At 56.1% G+C, this 15,364-nt stretch overlaps 5 protein-coding genes across 5 annotated transcripts; 4 read left to right on the top strand and 1 right to left on the bottom strand.

The window, feature by feature from the left end:
* Positions 1-406: 406 nt before the first annotated feature.
* Positions 407-1,017, top strand: PG997_008861 (uncharacterized protein; the record flags this gene model as incomplete). Its single annotated transcript, XM_066813176.1, has 3 exons — positions 407-548; positions 602-903; positions 982-1,017. The coding sequence occupies 3 exons, from the start codon at positions 407-409 to the stop codon at positions 1,015-1,017; spliced, it is 480 nt and encodes a 159-aa protein (XP_066668518.1).
* Positions 1,018-1,480: 463 nt separating this feature from the next.
* On the top strand, positions 1,481-2,993 carry PG997_008860 (histone acetyltransferase esa-1; the record flags this gene model as incomplete). The annotated part of the gene is made up of 4 exons (XM_066813175.1): positions 1,481-1,792; positions 1,827-2,273; positions 2,299-2,634; positions 2,700-2,993. 4 exons carry the CDS (start codon positions 1,481-1,483, stop codon positions 2,991-2,993), a joined length of 1,389 nt encoding a protein of 462 aa, XP_066668517.1.
* An 820-nt stretch (positions 2,994-3,813) lies between these two features.
* PG997_008859 (uncharacterized protein) lies at positions 3,814-5,778 on the bottom strand (the record flags this gene model as incomplete). The annotated part of the gene is made up of 4 exons (XM_066813174.1): positions 3,814-5,237; positions 5,392-5,448; positions 5,499-5,535; positions 5,608-5,778. 4 exons carry the CDS (start codon positions 5,776-5,778, stop codon positions 3,814-3,816), a joined length of 1,689 nt encoding a protein of 562 aa, XP_066668516.1.
* Positions 5,779-10,444: 4,666 nt separating this feature from the next.
* PG997_008858 (uncharacterized protein) lies at positions 10,445-12,304 on the top strand (the record flags this gene model as incomplete). Its single annotated transcript, XM_066813173.1, has 4 exons — positions 10,445-10,594; positions 10,638-10,829; positions 10,911-11,964; positions 12,030-12,304. The coding sequence occupies 4 exons, from the start codon at positions 10,445-10,447 to the stop codon at positions 12,302-12,304; spliced, it is 1,671 nt and encodes a 556-aa protein (XP_066668515.1).
* Positions 12,305-12,922: 618 nt separating this feature from the next.
* PG997_008857 (aminotransferase class I and II domain-containing protein) lies at positions 12,923-14,511 on the top strand (the record flags this gene model as incomplete). Its single annotated transcript, XM_066813172.1, has 2 exons — positions 12,923-14,115; positions 14,202-14,511. The coding sequence occupies 2 exons, from the start codon at positions 12,923-12,925 to the stop codon at positions 14,509-14,511; spliced, it is 1,503 nt and encodes a 500-aa protein (XP_066668514.1).
* Between the last annotated feature and the right edge of the window lie 853 nt (positions 14,512-15,364).

The raw sequence follows: 15,364 nt of genomic DNA, 5'->3' as shown, positions 1-15,364 counted from the left end.
TAGAATTTGTCTAAGGTGGTGTTGGCCGACGAAGCATCAATTGATTTGCTTGTCGTAATACCTACTCGGGTAACATCTAAACTAAAGGCTGAGATCATGTTTGCTGGCCAAGAGCAGATTGTAGATGGCCCAGCAGCAAAGCCAAGATCCCAGTGCCCAGAGCTTGGCCGCTGAAGGTGGTGTGGGGAAGCTCCCCAATTCCGTCAGTCAATCAATTAACGCGGGTCCAGCCAAAACGCGACTTTCCTACAGAACGCGTCTCCCAAAAGCCCGGAACTTTGGTATTGGATATTCAATACCGATCCCACATGCAAATAGCTACATCAACAGTTACTCCCACATTGTAGCCGCATATACTTGGCACAGTATCCAGGCACTTGCATAATATCATAACCCAAAATCCATCATGTCGCAACAACCTATGCTCACTCTGGCGGGGGACAAAGCCGAACCCAAGAAGGCCCAGCTCAACCTCTTGCCGTGTCGCATACACCACGATGGAAACGTCGCCCCGGCAGAGTCTTTCTGGAGTCCCGCAACTGCCGATGGTATGTATTCTCGACTATAGATTAGGGGTCATCCCGTCTAACATATGCTTCAGATGGATCAACCAAAACGGCGTACTTGAGAGGACGCAAGCTGCACGGCAAGACGGTGCCGCTGCCCGCGGGCTACTACGGCGCCGTCGCCGAAAAGGGGGACACCAAACGCGAGATCCCCCGCGAGGAGAAGATGGACCAGGACGCCGACGTGCAGGAGCTGCCCGACGTCATGGAGATCGCGCCGCTCCAGAGCAAGGCCCAGTTCGATGACTTTGTGGTCTGGGGCCACGAGTCGCTGGCAGACGCCGGCGCCGACCCCTATGTGAGGGGCATTGAGGAATGGGTGGCTTTTTCTGAGCAGGTGAGTCAAATCCAGAAGGCGTCCGGCGCTGTTTGGGAATATGATAGAATTCCCATAGCTAACTGCAAAACACTCCAGATACACTCTTATCCTGCTTTGGACAGCAGCGCATGAGGTTTGGTTTGTTACGTTGGGTATAGAGGCATTGGTCACGGCGTTACGGCGAGCTGGGTATAAGAAACATGAATTCATGGAAATTTTAAGGCGAGGGTAATCTGTTCTAGGCTTAATGATACTGCCTTCCATAATGCACAGAGCATTGTCATCTCTCAAGAGCTATCTGTCGCATCTATCTGTGCAACTTGGCGGTACAAATTGGTGGTTTGGTAGAGCTGCAACGCTAAAAAGCTGCGTACCGTAACAGCTCTCGGCTGAGTTAGCGAGGTTACTGGTAACTTCCAGTAACAAAACTGTCCTGCCTGCCCCGCCAAACGTTATCAATTCAATTAATTTTCGATAAGTTTCCAGTTCGCGCATTCATTCCGCGACCAGCATCCATCATTTTTCCATCGAAACCGCATCAACTCGACCATCCATCAATCCCCCATCACTGCGACAAAACCCATCCATCATCAACATGACTCCCGGTGCTCTGAATGGCGAGGCCGCTGTCGGACCCGAGGGGTCGCGACAGAAGAGCAAGGCGACGCCCGACTCAATCCGCGTCGGCTGCATCGCCATGGTCGAGAAGGACGGCCAGGCCCGCCGCGCCGAGATCCTGAGCATCAAGGACACCAAGAGCGGCCGCCAGTTCTACTGCAACTTCGACAACTTCAACAAGCGACTCGACGAGTGGGTGCCCGTCAAGCGCATCGACTTCGACCAGGACGTCGAGTGGCCCAACCCGGACAAGGACAAGCCCAAGCAGGGCAAGACCAAGAAGGGCGCCGTCGCCGCCGGCGGCCCTAGAAAACGTCGGCAAGAAGAACGTCGCCCAGAAGCGCCCCGGCAAGCGCGAGCAGTCCGTCACCTCCGAAGCCGTCACGCCGCATCCCTGGACCGAGTTTGTCGATTCTCAGAGCCAGTCCAAGGCGCCCTCGACCCCGCGCGACCTCGACTCCAAGGCGGGCGATACTCCGGCTGCCAATGGCGGCGCCGGAGGCGATGAGATGGACGTCGACGACGATGATAACGCTCCCGAAGTCAAGAAAGAGGAGTTTAGTAGAGAGGCCGAGATCGAGAAGCTGCGGACGGGAGGCTCCATGACCCAGAACCCGACCGAGCTGGCGCGCATCCGAAACATTTCCAAGGTGCAGTTCGGCAAATGGGACTTGTTCCCTTGGTACTTCTCGCCGTACCCCGAAGCCTTCACGCAGGAGGACGTCATCTTCATCTGCGAATTCTGCTTGAACTACTACGGCGACCAAAAAGTCATTCACGAGACACCGACACAAGTGCACGCTGCAACACCCGCCCGGAAACGAGATCTACCGCGACGACTACGTATCGTTCTTCGAGATTGACGGCCGCCGGCAACGCACCTGGTGCCGCAACCTGTGTCTGCTGTCCAAGATGTTCCTGGACCACAAGACACTGTACTACGACGTCGACCCGTTCTTGTTCTACGTCATGACGCAGAAGGACGAGAAGGGCCACCACTTCGTCGGCTACTTCTCGAAAGAAAAAGAGTGCGCCGAGGGCTACAACGTGGCCTGTATCCTGACCATGCCGCAGTACCAGCGCAAGGGCTTCGGCCGCCTGCTGATCGCCTTCTCCTACGAGCTGTCCAAGGTCGAGGGCAAGCTGGGCTCGCCCGAGAAGCCGCTCTCGATTTGGGTTTACTTAGTTATCGGCAGTACTGGTCGGAGCAGATCCTGGACCTGCTGCTACGGGTCAACGACGGCGACGAGAAGTGCAGCATCGAGTCCATCTCGTCGGAGCTGGCCATGACGACGACGGACGTTGAGCACACGCTGCAGGCGCTCAAGATGCAGGTCTACCACAAGGGCGAGCACAAGCTCGTCATCTCGGAGAAGATGATGCAGCAGCGCGAGAAGGCCAAGGCGAAGCAGAACCGCTCCATCGACCCGCACCGCATCCAGTGGAAGCCGCCCGTCTTCACAGCCTCCTCGAGGACATGGGGCTGGTAGACTACTGCAAGAACCGTCGTTGCCTCGAATGTATATATGTCATGATAGCAATGAAAGGAGGAATAGCAAGGAGTTCTGGTTGTTTTTATTTTTGGCTTGGGTAAAGAAAGCACATACTTGGGGCGTTCGTTTGCTTATTATTGACAAGAAAGATACCCTAGGTAGAGAAAAGAATGCTCAGATGCAGCAAGCTTTGCCATTACCAGATTCACTGTGATCGGCGAGAACATGTAAAGGTAAAAAATATACTTGTTTCCCAGTCCATATTTAGTGTATAAAGTACATGCCATGAATGATTAAGGAAAGACAATGGTATCTCGTACAAACAATCTGCAATCCGATCGAGTGCTTCCCCAAGGAGTGTGATGATGCTGCTCTGAAAAAGGAGTGTAATGCACGCACTCGGCAAGTCTTGCTTTAACCAACCCAACACCAAGAATGAAAGCAAGCAACGCCGTATATGTCAATCTTCTCCTCCGTCCGTCCGTTCGTCCGTCCGTCTTGATTTTGATTCGTACACCACACCATACACACATACACACAACTAGCCAGCCAGCCAGCCAGTCGACCACTTCGTCAACTTCTCCGACTGACTGTGCTAGAAACCATGGCTATCTGGCCACGCACTCCCCCTTGTACTGAGATGCCGTGAAGAGCGATCTCCGCCACCGCCGCCACTCCCACTCCCATTCCCCAAGAACCAAGAGGATCTCCGACTCCCGTTCCCGGTCCCGGTCCCGGTCCGGCTTCCGCCCGCCAGGTGCCGCGAGGAGCGCTTCTTATCGAGATAGAGGCGCAGGTCGGGCACCGACCACGCTAGTCAGTCGTGCATGCTCAGCCAGCTCGTCTCAAATGGACCGCCCTTGAACATGTTGGTCATGGTCGTCATGGTGGTCGTCGACTTGCTGTCGCTGCGCCCGTGCGACGTCGAGGGCGGCGTCAAGCTGGCCAGGGGCCCCTTGCGCGAGGGCGGCAGCGGGAAGAGGTGCGCCATGTTCTCGACGTCGGTGCCCTGCTGCAGCAGCCGGGCCCGCTCGCGCGCGGCGTAGTAGTTGTCCGAGAAGGGCTCGTCGCTGCGGCGGTCGTCGTGCTCGGTGGAGGAGAGGCTGGAGATGTCGGAGTCAGGGTAGAGGCGCCGGCTGCGGAAGAGCTGGGAGGTGGCGTTGATGTCGTTGGTGAGGGCTGCGTTGGGGTCGGTTCGGCTGTGGCGGTTGTACCTGTCGCGGCCCTGGGCCGAGGCGTAGGAGGAGGACGGCGGCTGCGTCAGCGGCGGCGTTTGGAGGGTCAGGGGCGGGAAGGTCAGCGGGTCGTTGAGCTGCCACGCCGCGGGCACGGAAGAGTTGACGGCCGTCGTGGCGTACGAAGAGACCGTGTTCTGGTTGTAGCCCATGCGCGTCGTGGCCGCGGCGGCGGCTGGGGAGTAGTGCTGCTGCGAGGAGCGCCCTGCGGTGCCGAAGGTGCGGCGGTGGTGGTTGCGGCTGCTGCTGCTGCCGCCTTCGTCGCGCATGCTCATGGCGCTCCGCGTCGAGGGCGGGTGCTGGTTCAGGCCCGAGGGCGGCGAGGGCGGGACCGTCGAGGAGCTGCCGCTCGCGCTGCTCGAGTGGCCGTAGCCGTAGAGGCGGCGGGCGCCGCGGCTGTTGCCGCCGCGGAGGCGCGACGAGGTGCGGAGGAAGCGCGAGGTGAGGCGGATGTACAAGGGGCCCAGCGTGGGGAGGCTGATGCAGAGGAGGCCGAGGAGGACCTCGAAGACGCAGAGGAAGACGTTGGTGGAGAGGGCGCCGCCGGTCGAGTTGCCGCTGGGGTTAGTGTCGCTGTTGTTGTCGAAGATGGTGGTGAGGCGGACGCAGCTGGCGATGACGACGGCCAGGCCGAGGGCGAAGCAGGCCATCAGGCCGATCTTCTCGGGCCCGCGCATCTTGAGGCTCCAGACGATGTACATGGGCAGCAGCATGATGACGAGGTCGAGCAGCACGTTGGTGATGATGAGCGTGGCGTACATGGCCGTCTGGCTGCCGCAGGCGCCGCCGGGGATGGTGGGGTCCCAGCGGAAGGGCATGGGGTGGCAGATGAAGGCCAGGGCGAGGGAGAAGGCGATGGCCCAGGCGCCGACGACGCCGAGGAGGCCCTGGATCGTCCGGCGCAGGCCGCCGGGGCCCTGCCGAAGACGCGCAGGTAGAAGAAGAGGACGCTGGTTTGGATGAGGGCCAGGGCGTGGACGTAGAGCATGTCGAAGCCGAAGAGGATCTAGAAGGTGTGTCAGTTGATGGGCTGCGGATACGATGAAGGTGATCAGGGGGTGGTTCTTACCTTCAGCATAAGATTTGAGTTGGTAATGACTACACGGCATTATATCATTAGGGATGTTGAAACCAAGAAGAAGCCTCAGGTGTATACTCACGTTGTTCGTAATCTGGCGAAAATGGTATCGCATCGTAGCCCATGCCAATTGTGCTGACTAGAGACAGATTAGTATCGTCTCGTCTTGCGAGATGGGAACTGACTTACAGAAACCTTGTAAACCCAAGCAAAGGATACCCAAAATCTGGTAGCACTGTTAGAACGCCGTCTGCGTGTCTTCCCTTCTAGGGAGGAAGGATAGTAAGAAGAGACATACTGTAGCAACGACGGCCAATCCATCGTCTAGCCCGAGCCCGACGCCTCGCACTCGCGTCCATATCCGCATCCCCACGACGATTAAGACTAAGAATAAGATGGTGCAGTTGATGGCCAGGGGCGCCTTGACCTGTGGCGCCATGGTGAGGGGAGTGACGGCTTGCGAAGCCATGACGACGAATATTACGATGATGGTAGCGGTGAGAAGGAGGGCCCAACGGCAACGACTACCAATTCCCCGAGCGGCTCCGTCTTGAAAGAGTGTAAGATATTAAAAGAGTAAGAGTGTGGGTTGGTATTATAAGCAAGCAGAGTAGTGCGAAGAGAGCAGTAGCAAAGCAGAAAACCAATATTAAGGAGCGTGTTAAGGAGAGAACCAATTAAGACCCCTAAATGAGTGTAAGTTACCAGTGACTCGTCTGGTCGTGATGGCTTGGATAGGATATGATTAGAGTAGACGGGGACTATGCCTTTCTTCTATAGGCAGTCCAGGATGATCACAGTGTACCCGTGTCGCCTCACAGACAGGTAGGAGGTCTATTCCGGAGCGCGGGTAACGCACAGACTCGGGGCAGAGGACGTGAATCTCCAGCACGACGACAATCCCGAGATGGTGTTACGGGTAGGCGACGGGTCGGTCTCATAACAATCACACGAAAACATAGGGAGTCGCTGCAGGGAGCAAATAGTCAGGGTGGGAAAGTCTCAAAGGGGCCCCGTCGAGTCGATGATGACGGCTGTCGAGCCAAGTGTATGTGTGCCTGGGTAGGTGGTCAGAGTAATCAAACCGTTGCGTATACACAGACAGTGCCAGAGGAGTTGGCATCTGACAGGTATAGGGGACCCATTCGGCTAGAGCAGAAGAGAGGAGGGTTGATGAGATGACGGTCGGCTTGCCGTGAGAGAGATCCATCCCTATGTGCCGGAGATTGAGCCTTATGAGGTGTCGGAAATCATGATGGACCAGCCGAACTCACCAGTTCCAGATTCTCCTACGCCTCGCAGTATGGCAGGATATCGTCACTCTCGGCCATATCCAACCGACCAAACGGCCCTGCACTAGCTCTTCAGCTTATGTTGTCGAATAAACATAGGCAGACGTAGTCGCTGGGGTTTGACAGTTCTGGCCTCTCCTTCATCTGATGTGAAAATCGGCCATTGTTGGTTGTCAGGGTCGAGATGTCGTTCTGGTCTGGTAGATGGCTGGCTTAACGTCATACACTCCTCCATCATGCTGCTCTGCTGTTGTTCCATCCTGTCGGGCGTCTTCGAATCCATATGCAGGCCCTTTAGCATTTGCTCGCGCAGCTGCAGGTCTGACCAGCATTAAAGCATGTCCTTCTTGCTTTTCTTTTTTCCTTCTTCGGCCACCTCCTCTTCGACTTCTCTTTTCTTTTTCGCTGCTTTCCCAGCAGCCCACATGGCTCAGGAACAGGTGTATCAACCTCACAACTGCAGCAATGCCAAACTGCCATCCTCTTGCTAGTCATCAATCATGTTTGATGATCACCTGATGATCAGCCCCCATTATGACATCCCCCGTTGCTTTTCCATGCAGGTCCTACATGGCAGTCCTGCCACGCTACTGCGAACGGTGAGTGCTTCGGCAGCCCGACTGTAGCCGCCTAATCCACCTTGCAATGAGGCCATCCTGAGAGTAATGTCGACGGTGTCAAAGCTTGCCAGCGTCAGTATTATTAAGCTTAAAGGTGCTGGTACGGTATCATCCGTGGGTAAACAAGCACTCGTACTCTTCACGGGAGGCTGGGTGTAGTGAGACACAACGTGGCAGCCTGTCGATCTTTCCATCGGCCACTTCGTAGACCAAAACGACAGAACCGCCAACTACCATCACCAGTAATCCCCATTAGATCCTCGCAGAGAGATAGGTTGATGTAAGTGATGCAAGGAAAACATAGTCCAATTGAAAAGCCCAATGTGGCATACGACTAGACCAGGGTCATACAGCATGCCGCCGCTAAAGCAAACCTGCTGTCAAAACGCACATCAAATGCGCCTCGGCTTGGCAACCGGGCCATCAATTATGATTGGTAGATGACCTAGGAGTGTGGCTCCTCCACCACAATTTCGATTGGGACTCTAGACGACGTGGTGTCTTAGTCAGACAACCCAAAGGTCAGTCTCATACATCCAATTCCTCCTTGGCTCAGAGAAGAGACTTATTGAACTCTTTAATGAGTCCTAATTGCCCATCGACATCATCAATTGAGTGAAGTGGGAGAGTGAATTGCCCCGCCTACTCCTTATGGTGTTGCTGCTGCAGGACAACATCCATCCATAGGTAAGTAAACAAGGACTCTGAAGAGCGCGACCGCGTTTTCTCTTTACGGTATCACTGTAACACAAGAGATACAAGGTATTTAGATATCTACTGCTACCGGAAATAAGAAGCCCTTTCCCTAATCCTGGGTAAGAGGCGCGAAGACAGTCACTTACAGTCAACGATATCCGGCTCGCGGACCGATACTTACAATAACCGTTTCTAATTTCTTTCAAGATCTTACGTCTCATCACGGCTGGATTTAAAGATGCGAAATTTCTGTGATCCTGATGGTCCCTTACTTCCCGCGGGCGCGGTCGACGGTCGAAGACCTTCAGTGTAATGCCAGCCTGTACACGGGGGCCTCCCCCAATCATCGAAAGCATGCGACAAGAATGGTTCTTACACTACCAAGAACATGGAGATAATGCCGTACGACGCCAAGCTCTATGGTCATCTTGGAGTGATGGGCGCCGTCCTGTTGAGCTATAATGTTGCTGTAAACCCCCTGCCCGATGGCCTTGTTCGTTGAAATGCCAGGGTAATTGTAGCTTCAAGTCTCAGCATGGACTCTACAATCTTCAACGACAGCCAGGCACGGATTTACTCATCTGTGCGTCGTGGGCCCGTGAATACTCTATCTCTAATATCTCTAAAGACATTAATAGCAGAACGCCCACAATAAACGTATCCGCTCAACCCTTCCCATCCCCGTCCCTCACTCCGACCTTGACCCTGAGAAGATCATAGATCCAAATGACTTCAACAAGTTTACTGGGTGTAGAAGGTGCTCCTGTGGCCAATGAAGGAAAGAAATGTCACTCGCCACCGGCCGCTGTCCAACATGGCCTGTCGTCGCTTTCAGCTTAGAGGAACTCCACTGTGATAGTCCGCATCCCGACCATAACATCCTCCCGCCCGCTTTCAAGCACATAGACCCCGGGAGGCAGGTGTCTTTGCCCGGCCGAGGCCACGGGGATTTGGTCGGTTCCCTGGCCTACCAAAGTTTCTTACGAACTGCACCGCAGACGCCAAGCTGCTTACTTACCATGAGACGCACGCCAGATGACAAATCTCTTGACTGGTCTGAACAAGTTTCCCATATTAGATATGACCGAGGGCATCCCCAGGACATTGGCAATGCCATTGAGCGCCTTCTTTGATCGTTCGATCTAGTGGTGGTCACCTGTTCAACTTTGTCGGCTTGGCTATTCTAAAGAGACGGGATGGGAATGTTATGGCAACGATAACCGAAGGCGCATGATGCCGATTGCCCGGTTGTGGTACCATTTTGCATCAAGTCGAAGATGTTGAGTCAAAAGCATAAAGGTCTTGGCCTTTGGAAACTGAATTTCGAACAAGTCGTGAATAGACTTGATTGGGGTTGGCGGGCAGCTGCATAAGGCTTCAAGAATGGGTTTGAGGAGATGCCAATGAAGCAACTCAGCCACAAAGTTGCGGTAGGTCGCCAAGGTGTGACAACTTTTCAAACATTTCCCGGACGTTTTAGCTTGATCGCACAAGGCTTGTTCGAACCGACTTGATTAGTTCGTCCCACCGAATAGACATTCTACAGACGTTGATCATTAGACTCGAGTTGAATGCACTTCACTCCGTTCATCCAGTCAGCGTCAAGTTGCCGATTATTCAGAGCGATGCCGCTACGGTGTAGCCAGTCAAATGGTTACTTGCAATTTGAACGGCTACCGGCAACGAACCTGGCCCCGTGAGCCGGGTCACGGTCGGACATTGTACCAATTGGCTTCTTCTACCTTTTGACACCGTAGCTTCGCATATGCCAAGGCCCGCAGTGTGTGTGAGAGAGCCGTAGTCGAGACGGGTGTTTACCGCAGAACAAGAAGAAGGGTATCGTCGAAGGTGGAAAGAAGCCGAGCGGAAAAGACCATCCCTGAAGAAGATCATCAGTTGACCGGTTGGGCAGTGGGGGGGCTACCTGTTTCGAGATGGGAGATTGTGCGACGTACCCCGGAATTGCCCATCTAGCCTGCTGGGTCTAGGGGTCGCAGAAGGGCAAGGCTTAATTCCAGGACCGCTGTAGGCAGTAGGAGCTTGGGACTCGGAGGTAGCAATCAAGCCAGAATCAAGCTTCAATTGACTCTCCTTCCCTGTCCGAGGGTGTGAAGGGTGTGCTCATTGCAGAAACTCGGTGGATCTGGCGCCGTGCATTTGCCATTTAGAGCTGCAGCTCAGTGGATTACAGTGCAGCAGTGCACCGCAGAGCAGCAGCGAGCGGCGGCGCATTTGGCAGGGAAGCCCAGCAAAGCAAGCAGGTGGGGGAGGGAGGGAACCGCGGGCGGGCTGACCCTGGCCGACGATGACAGCACCAAACAGCGACTTCCAATTCCCCGTTGGTAACCTCCATCCTATACGAACTCGACTTCCCCTATAAACCTGTGCTTTCCCACCAGACTGTCGCGTGCTCTTAGCCGGTCTCAAACTGTTTTCCAATGACCATCCTCAGCTGAAAAATACCCCCACGTGAGCTTTCGGAGCTCAAGGAACGACCAAAAACGAACGCCGCGCATCCAGAGACGACATGATGGCTTGGTCGCTTCGCTCGCTGGCACCTCTGGCTCTGGTCTGCTTATTGTCGGACCAAACCGCCGCCCAACAGCAGCCATTGACCGACTTCGACCCCAACGAGGCTTGTCCCGACTACAAATCATACTCGAGCTATCCGCAGTACGTTTGCCCCTCCCTGCCCTGTCCTTTCCTACCTCGAACTGCAGCCGTTGCTAATAATGCTCTTCTTCTGTCGCATAGCCGGCCCCCTAAGCGAAGGCCCTCTCGCTCTGCCTTACCAGCGGCCCCATCCACGATGCCGAACTTTCCACTCCGATGCCATTGAGAAAGTGATAGAGGACGTCACTTCGCGCATGCGAGACCCAGACCTGGCGCGCTTGTTCGAGAACGCCTTTCCGGTTAGTCAAGTCGCGGCAGACAGTGCCACCACAAGAGGAAGAGGTCTGCGGGACGTATGCTGATATTCGCCCCAATCACAGTCAACGACGGACACGACAGTCAAGTTTCATACAACGGGGACAGATGGCAAGAAAAAGAAGAAGAAGCCCAACACATACTCGCCGTCCGATTCCGGCAAATGGGACGGTCCACAATCCTTCATCACCACAGGTGACATCATTGCGGAATGGCTGCGAGATTCGACGAACCAGCTGTCGCCGTACCAGCCATTGGCCAAGAAAGACCCGGCCGTCTACCAACTTATCCTAGGCGCAATCAACACGCAGTCCGAGTTTGTGATCGAGTCGCCTTACTGCAACGCCTTCCAGCCACCACCAATAAGCGGGCTGCCCGTCAGTCATAATGGACAGGACGACAATGTCCACCCCGCGTATGAGCCCTCGGCCGTCTTCGAGTGCAAGTACGAGCTGGACTCGCTCGCCCACTTCCTGGCCCTGAGCAACGACTTCAACGACCACACCGGCTCGCGCGACTACCTGACGACGCGCTGGTTCCTCGCCCTCGAGACTGTCTTCACTGTCCTCGAGCAGCAGTCGCGCCCTACCTTCGACGAGACGGGCCGATTTGAGCGAAACGAGTACACCTTCAGCCGCAACACGAACACGGGCACCGAGACCCTGAACCTGAACGGCGTCGGCAACCCGCTCAACAACGGCACGGGCCTGGTGCGGTCCGCCTTCCGCCCCAGCGACGACGCGACGACGCTGGGCTTCTTCATCCCCGCCAACGCCATGATGGCTGTCGAGCTGAAGCGGGCGGCCGCCATTCTAAAGGAGGCGGGCGAGTCTACCTGGGCGCGCCGCGCCGACAAGTGGAGCCAGACCATTGCCGACGGCGTTTGGGAGCACGGCGTTGTGCACCACAAGAAGTTTGGCGACGTTTTCGCGTACGAGGTTGACGGCTATGGTTCTGCTCTGTTCATGGATGACGCCAACTACCCGTCGTTGCTGGCGCTGCCCCTGATGGGCTTCTTGAAGGCTGACGACCCGGTCTACCAGAACACCCGGAAGATGTTGCTGGCTAAGGAGTCGAACCCCTATTTCTTGTCGGGTCGCGAGTTTCACGGTATCGGGGGTAAGCTTTTACCTTTTTCCTTCTCTACTTCTCAAAAGTATCATATGCTAATGATCTGTCACTAGGCCCTCACATCGGTCTGTCGAACGCGTGGCCCATGAGCTTGCTGGTCCAGGCCCAGACGTCCAACGACGACGCCGAGATCAAGGAATGCCTGGGCCTCGTGCTCAAGGCGAGCAAGCTGGGGCTGATACACGAGAGTGTGGACGTCAACATGGTCAGCTCGTATACGCGGAGCTGGTTCGCGTGGGCCAACGGCGTCTTCGCCGAGACCATCTTGGACATTGCGAAGCGGAAGCCGCATTTGATTTTCAAGAACGATAAGCCTTATGAGATTTGATTTGGCGAAAGAATCGAAAGAAAAGAAACAAGAGCGAAAAGAACAGAAAAGGTTATCCCGTTAGACATTGGGCAACTTGGTACATGAGTGCGTGTGTAGCATCATTAGAGGGGAAGCATTGGCAGGGTCGTGTTTTGGGCGCATCATTATTATACCCCGTTATATCGCTCTTTTAGGATTTTCAATGGCATGCTTGCTTGTTTGCCTGATCGATATTACTTTACCCTCTATGGTCAACTAACTGTATGGAACTGGAATGCGTTACCATCTGGGCAACTGAAGTCGTAGTCTTGGTTCGGATCCGAGATGATGTACGTACATATATCGCATGCATTCACATCGGCCAGTCACATTGCGTGATGATTGTGACGTGACGGCAAGTTGGGGAAATGCATCTCCGCATTCTGCCGCTCCGGATTTCGGTTCCGATCTTGGACGGCGGGGTCCACCTGCTGCTTTAGGTACAAATACACGCCGCGACAATCCAAGTTCTACCAATCTTGAGTGATATTTAGATGTGGCTTGCGCAGTATATCCAATCATTCACGGGATCCCAAGCTCTCGCACCAATATATAATGACCCGTCTCAAACCCCGAAGCATCCACGAGACAGCCATGATGGCATCATCATCATCCACAGCAGCAGAAACTCCGTCATCTTCGGACTCATCGGTCCCTCAAGCGCAACCCCAACAACAACAACCCGCTTCCACCCGCCCGGTGAACGCCTCCGCCATGGCCTCCGACCCGGCCCACCCCAAGAAGCCCATCAACCTCCTGCGCGGCTGGCCCTCGGCCAGCCTGCCGCCCACCGCGGCCCTGAGCGCGGCGTCGCAGCGGCTGCTGGGCAACCCGTCCCTCGCGACGCCGGCGCTGCTCTACGGGCCCGACCCGGGCTTCGAGCCCCTGCGCGGCGCCCTGGCGGCCTGGCTCGCCGAGTTCTACGGCACGCCGTCGGATGTCGAGCGCGTCGCTGTCAGCGGTGGCGCTAGCCAGAGCGTCGCGTGCATCTTGCAGTCGTTCACGGACCCGGCGTATACGCGCGCGGTCTGGATGGTGGCGCCTTGCTACTTCCTCGCGTGTCCCATCTTCGCGGATGCCGGGTTCGGTGACCGAATGCACGCCGTGCCGGAGGATGAGGAGGGGATCGAGCTTGCGGTCCTGGAGGCCGGGCTGCGCAAGTTTGCTGAGGAAGATGGTGGTGGGAAAGGGGGAGGCGAGAACAAGTGCTTCAAGGATCCGGGCCCGCACCGCAAGCTCTACCGCCACGTTATCTACTGCGTCCCGTCCTTCTCGAACCCGTCGGGCAAGACGATGAGTCTGCGCCGACGCGAGGGCTTGCTCGAGCTGGCGCGCCGGTACGATGCTTTGATTATTTGTGATGATGTGTACGACATGCTGCAGTGGCAGCCTACCACTACCACTTCTTCCTCATCATCCGGAGAAGGAGCAGACCTCAACAAAGCCCTCCTCCCCCGCCTCACCGACCTCGAACGCACTCTGGGCCCCTCCCCGCACGACCCGCCCGGCAAGACCTTCGGCCACGCCGTCTCCAACGGCTCCTTCAGCAAGCTCGCGGGGCCCGGCCTGCGCACGGGCTGGACCGAGTCGGCGCCCGACTTGGCCTACGGCCTGTCTCAGACCGGCTCCACGCGCTCGGGCGGCGCGCCCTCCCAGTTCGCGGCCGCGGTGGTGTACGAGCTGTTGGTGTCGGGCGGGCTGGCGGCCCATATCCGCGACGCGCTGCGGCCGGCGTACCGAAGGCGGCACGGGCTCGTCGTGGAGATGGCGCGGGAGGTGTTGGGGCCGCTGTACGGTTTGGGCCAGGGGGCGCGGAGGTGGCGGGAGGGGGCGATGTGGCGAGCACGACGGGCATGGTCTGTAGCCTTGCGGGAAGGGACGATGTGTTTGGGGGGTATTTCGTCTGGTTCCGCCTGCCCGGCGGGCTGAAGGCCGATGAGGTCGCGAAGCGGTGCCAGGCGGAGGAGAACCTGGCCATCGGGACGGGCGGGCTGTTCGCGGTGCAGGGGGACGCAGGCGGGCCGCGGTTCGAGAACGAGGTGCGGCTGTGCTTTGCTTGGGAGGACGAGGCGGACCTTGAGGATGGGGTTACGAGGTTGGGGAAGGTGGTCTGGAGGATGTTGCATGGGAAGCCGATGGAGGTCGCGGCGGGAGGTGCTGGGAGAGGGCTGGATGAGTTGAAGTAGATACGCGACGACTGTGGTATGAAGAGTATATTCAGTCACGTATGCGCCTCGAAGCGATGTTCATGTGCGGCGGAGGCATTTACATAGCTGCCTGTTGGTGGTGGAATCGAACAAGCAGGACACCTTGGTGTAATAGACCGCGTACACACACCATCGATCTGCATAAACACGGGTCAAGCCTGCAAGCTTCCGTTATCCCTACGCCATCATAGACACTCGGTGCTGTCTATGTATGCCACTACCGATCTGTGCGAGTTTGCTAAACCATGAGCTTGGTACCATGGACCTACCTAACGGGCCAACATATCTGCGATATTGGCAAACCAGAGCAAAGACCCCATGGTCAAGTGTCCGGCACCCTTGAAATCAAGTTTTGAGCAACCGATTCCGTATTGATGACTTGAAAGAACACCAAAGGCAGAAACCCGTGGTTGGAGTGTCGTATGATCATTGTTTGCTTATTAAAGAGTTTGTCAATGTAGGGAGAGAGACCCCCTGCCAGCGAAGGTGTTGGCTTCGGATCCGCGAGTGCCTCAAAGTCCACGCACATGGGTCCCCGAAAGGTTTGCTTGCGAAAAATGGCAAGGGTTGGATCTCCGAGATCGAAGATCTTGAGGCATGTCATTATGATATGTGCGCATACCCCGGATCAGGCCCAGGTGGCAGACAGTCTAGGAATGAGACCTCATCATGAGGATATGCCTTGTCGATCCAGGTGCGCGATTCTTAACCGTCCGGGTATATTGGTAAGTTAACACATCTGCTGCTTCGACTACTGGGTTACTGCATGCTTGATTCATTGGAGCGAGATGTTGAATTGCACAAGACAACATGGACGGTTCCGGTGTGGTCC

This window comes from Apiospora hydei (genome assembly GCF_038363865.1).
Source record: "Apiospora hydei strain CBS 114990 chromosome Unknown utg000006l_segment0_segment0, whole genome shotgun sequence".
NCBI classification, from domain to species: domain Eukaryota; kingdom Fungi; phylum Ascomycota; class Sordariomycetes; order Amphisphaeriales; family Apiosporaceae; genus Apiospora; species Apiospora hydei.
The sequence above is the reverse complement of the archived record's forward strand: the minus strand, read 5'-3'. Positions and strand labels throughout refer to the sequence as shown.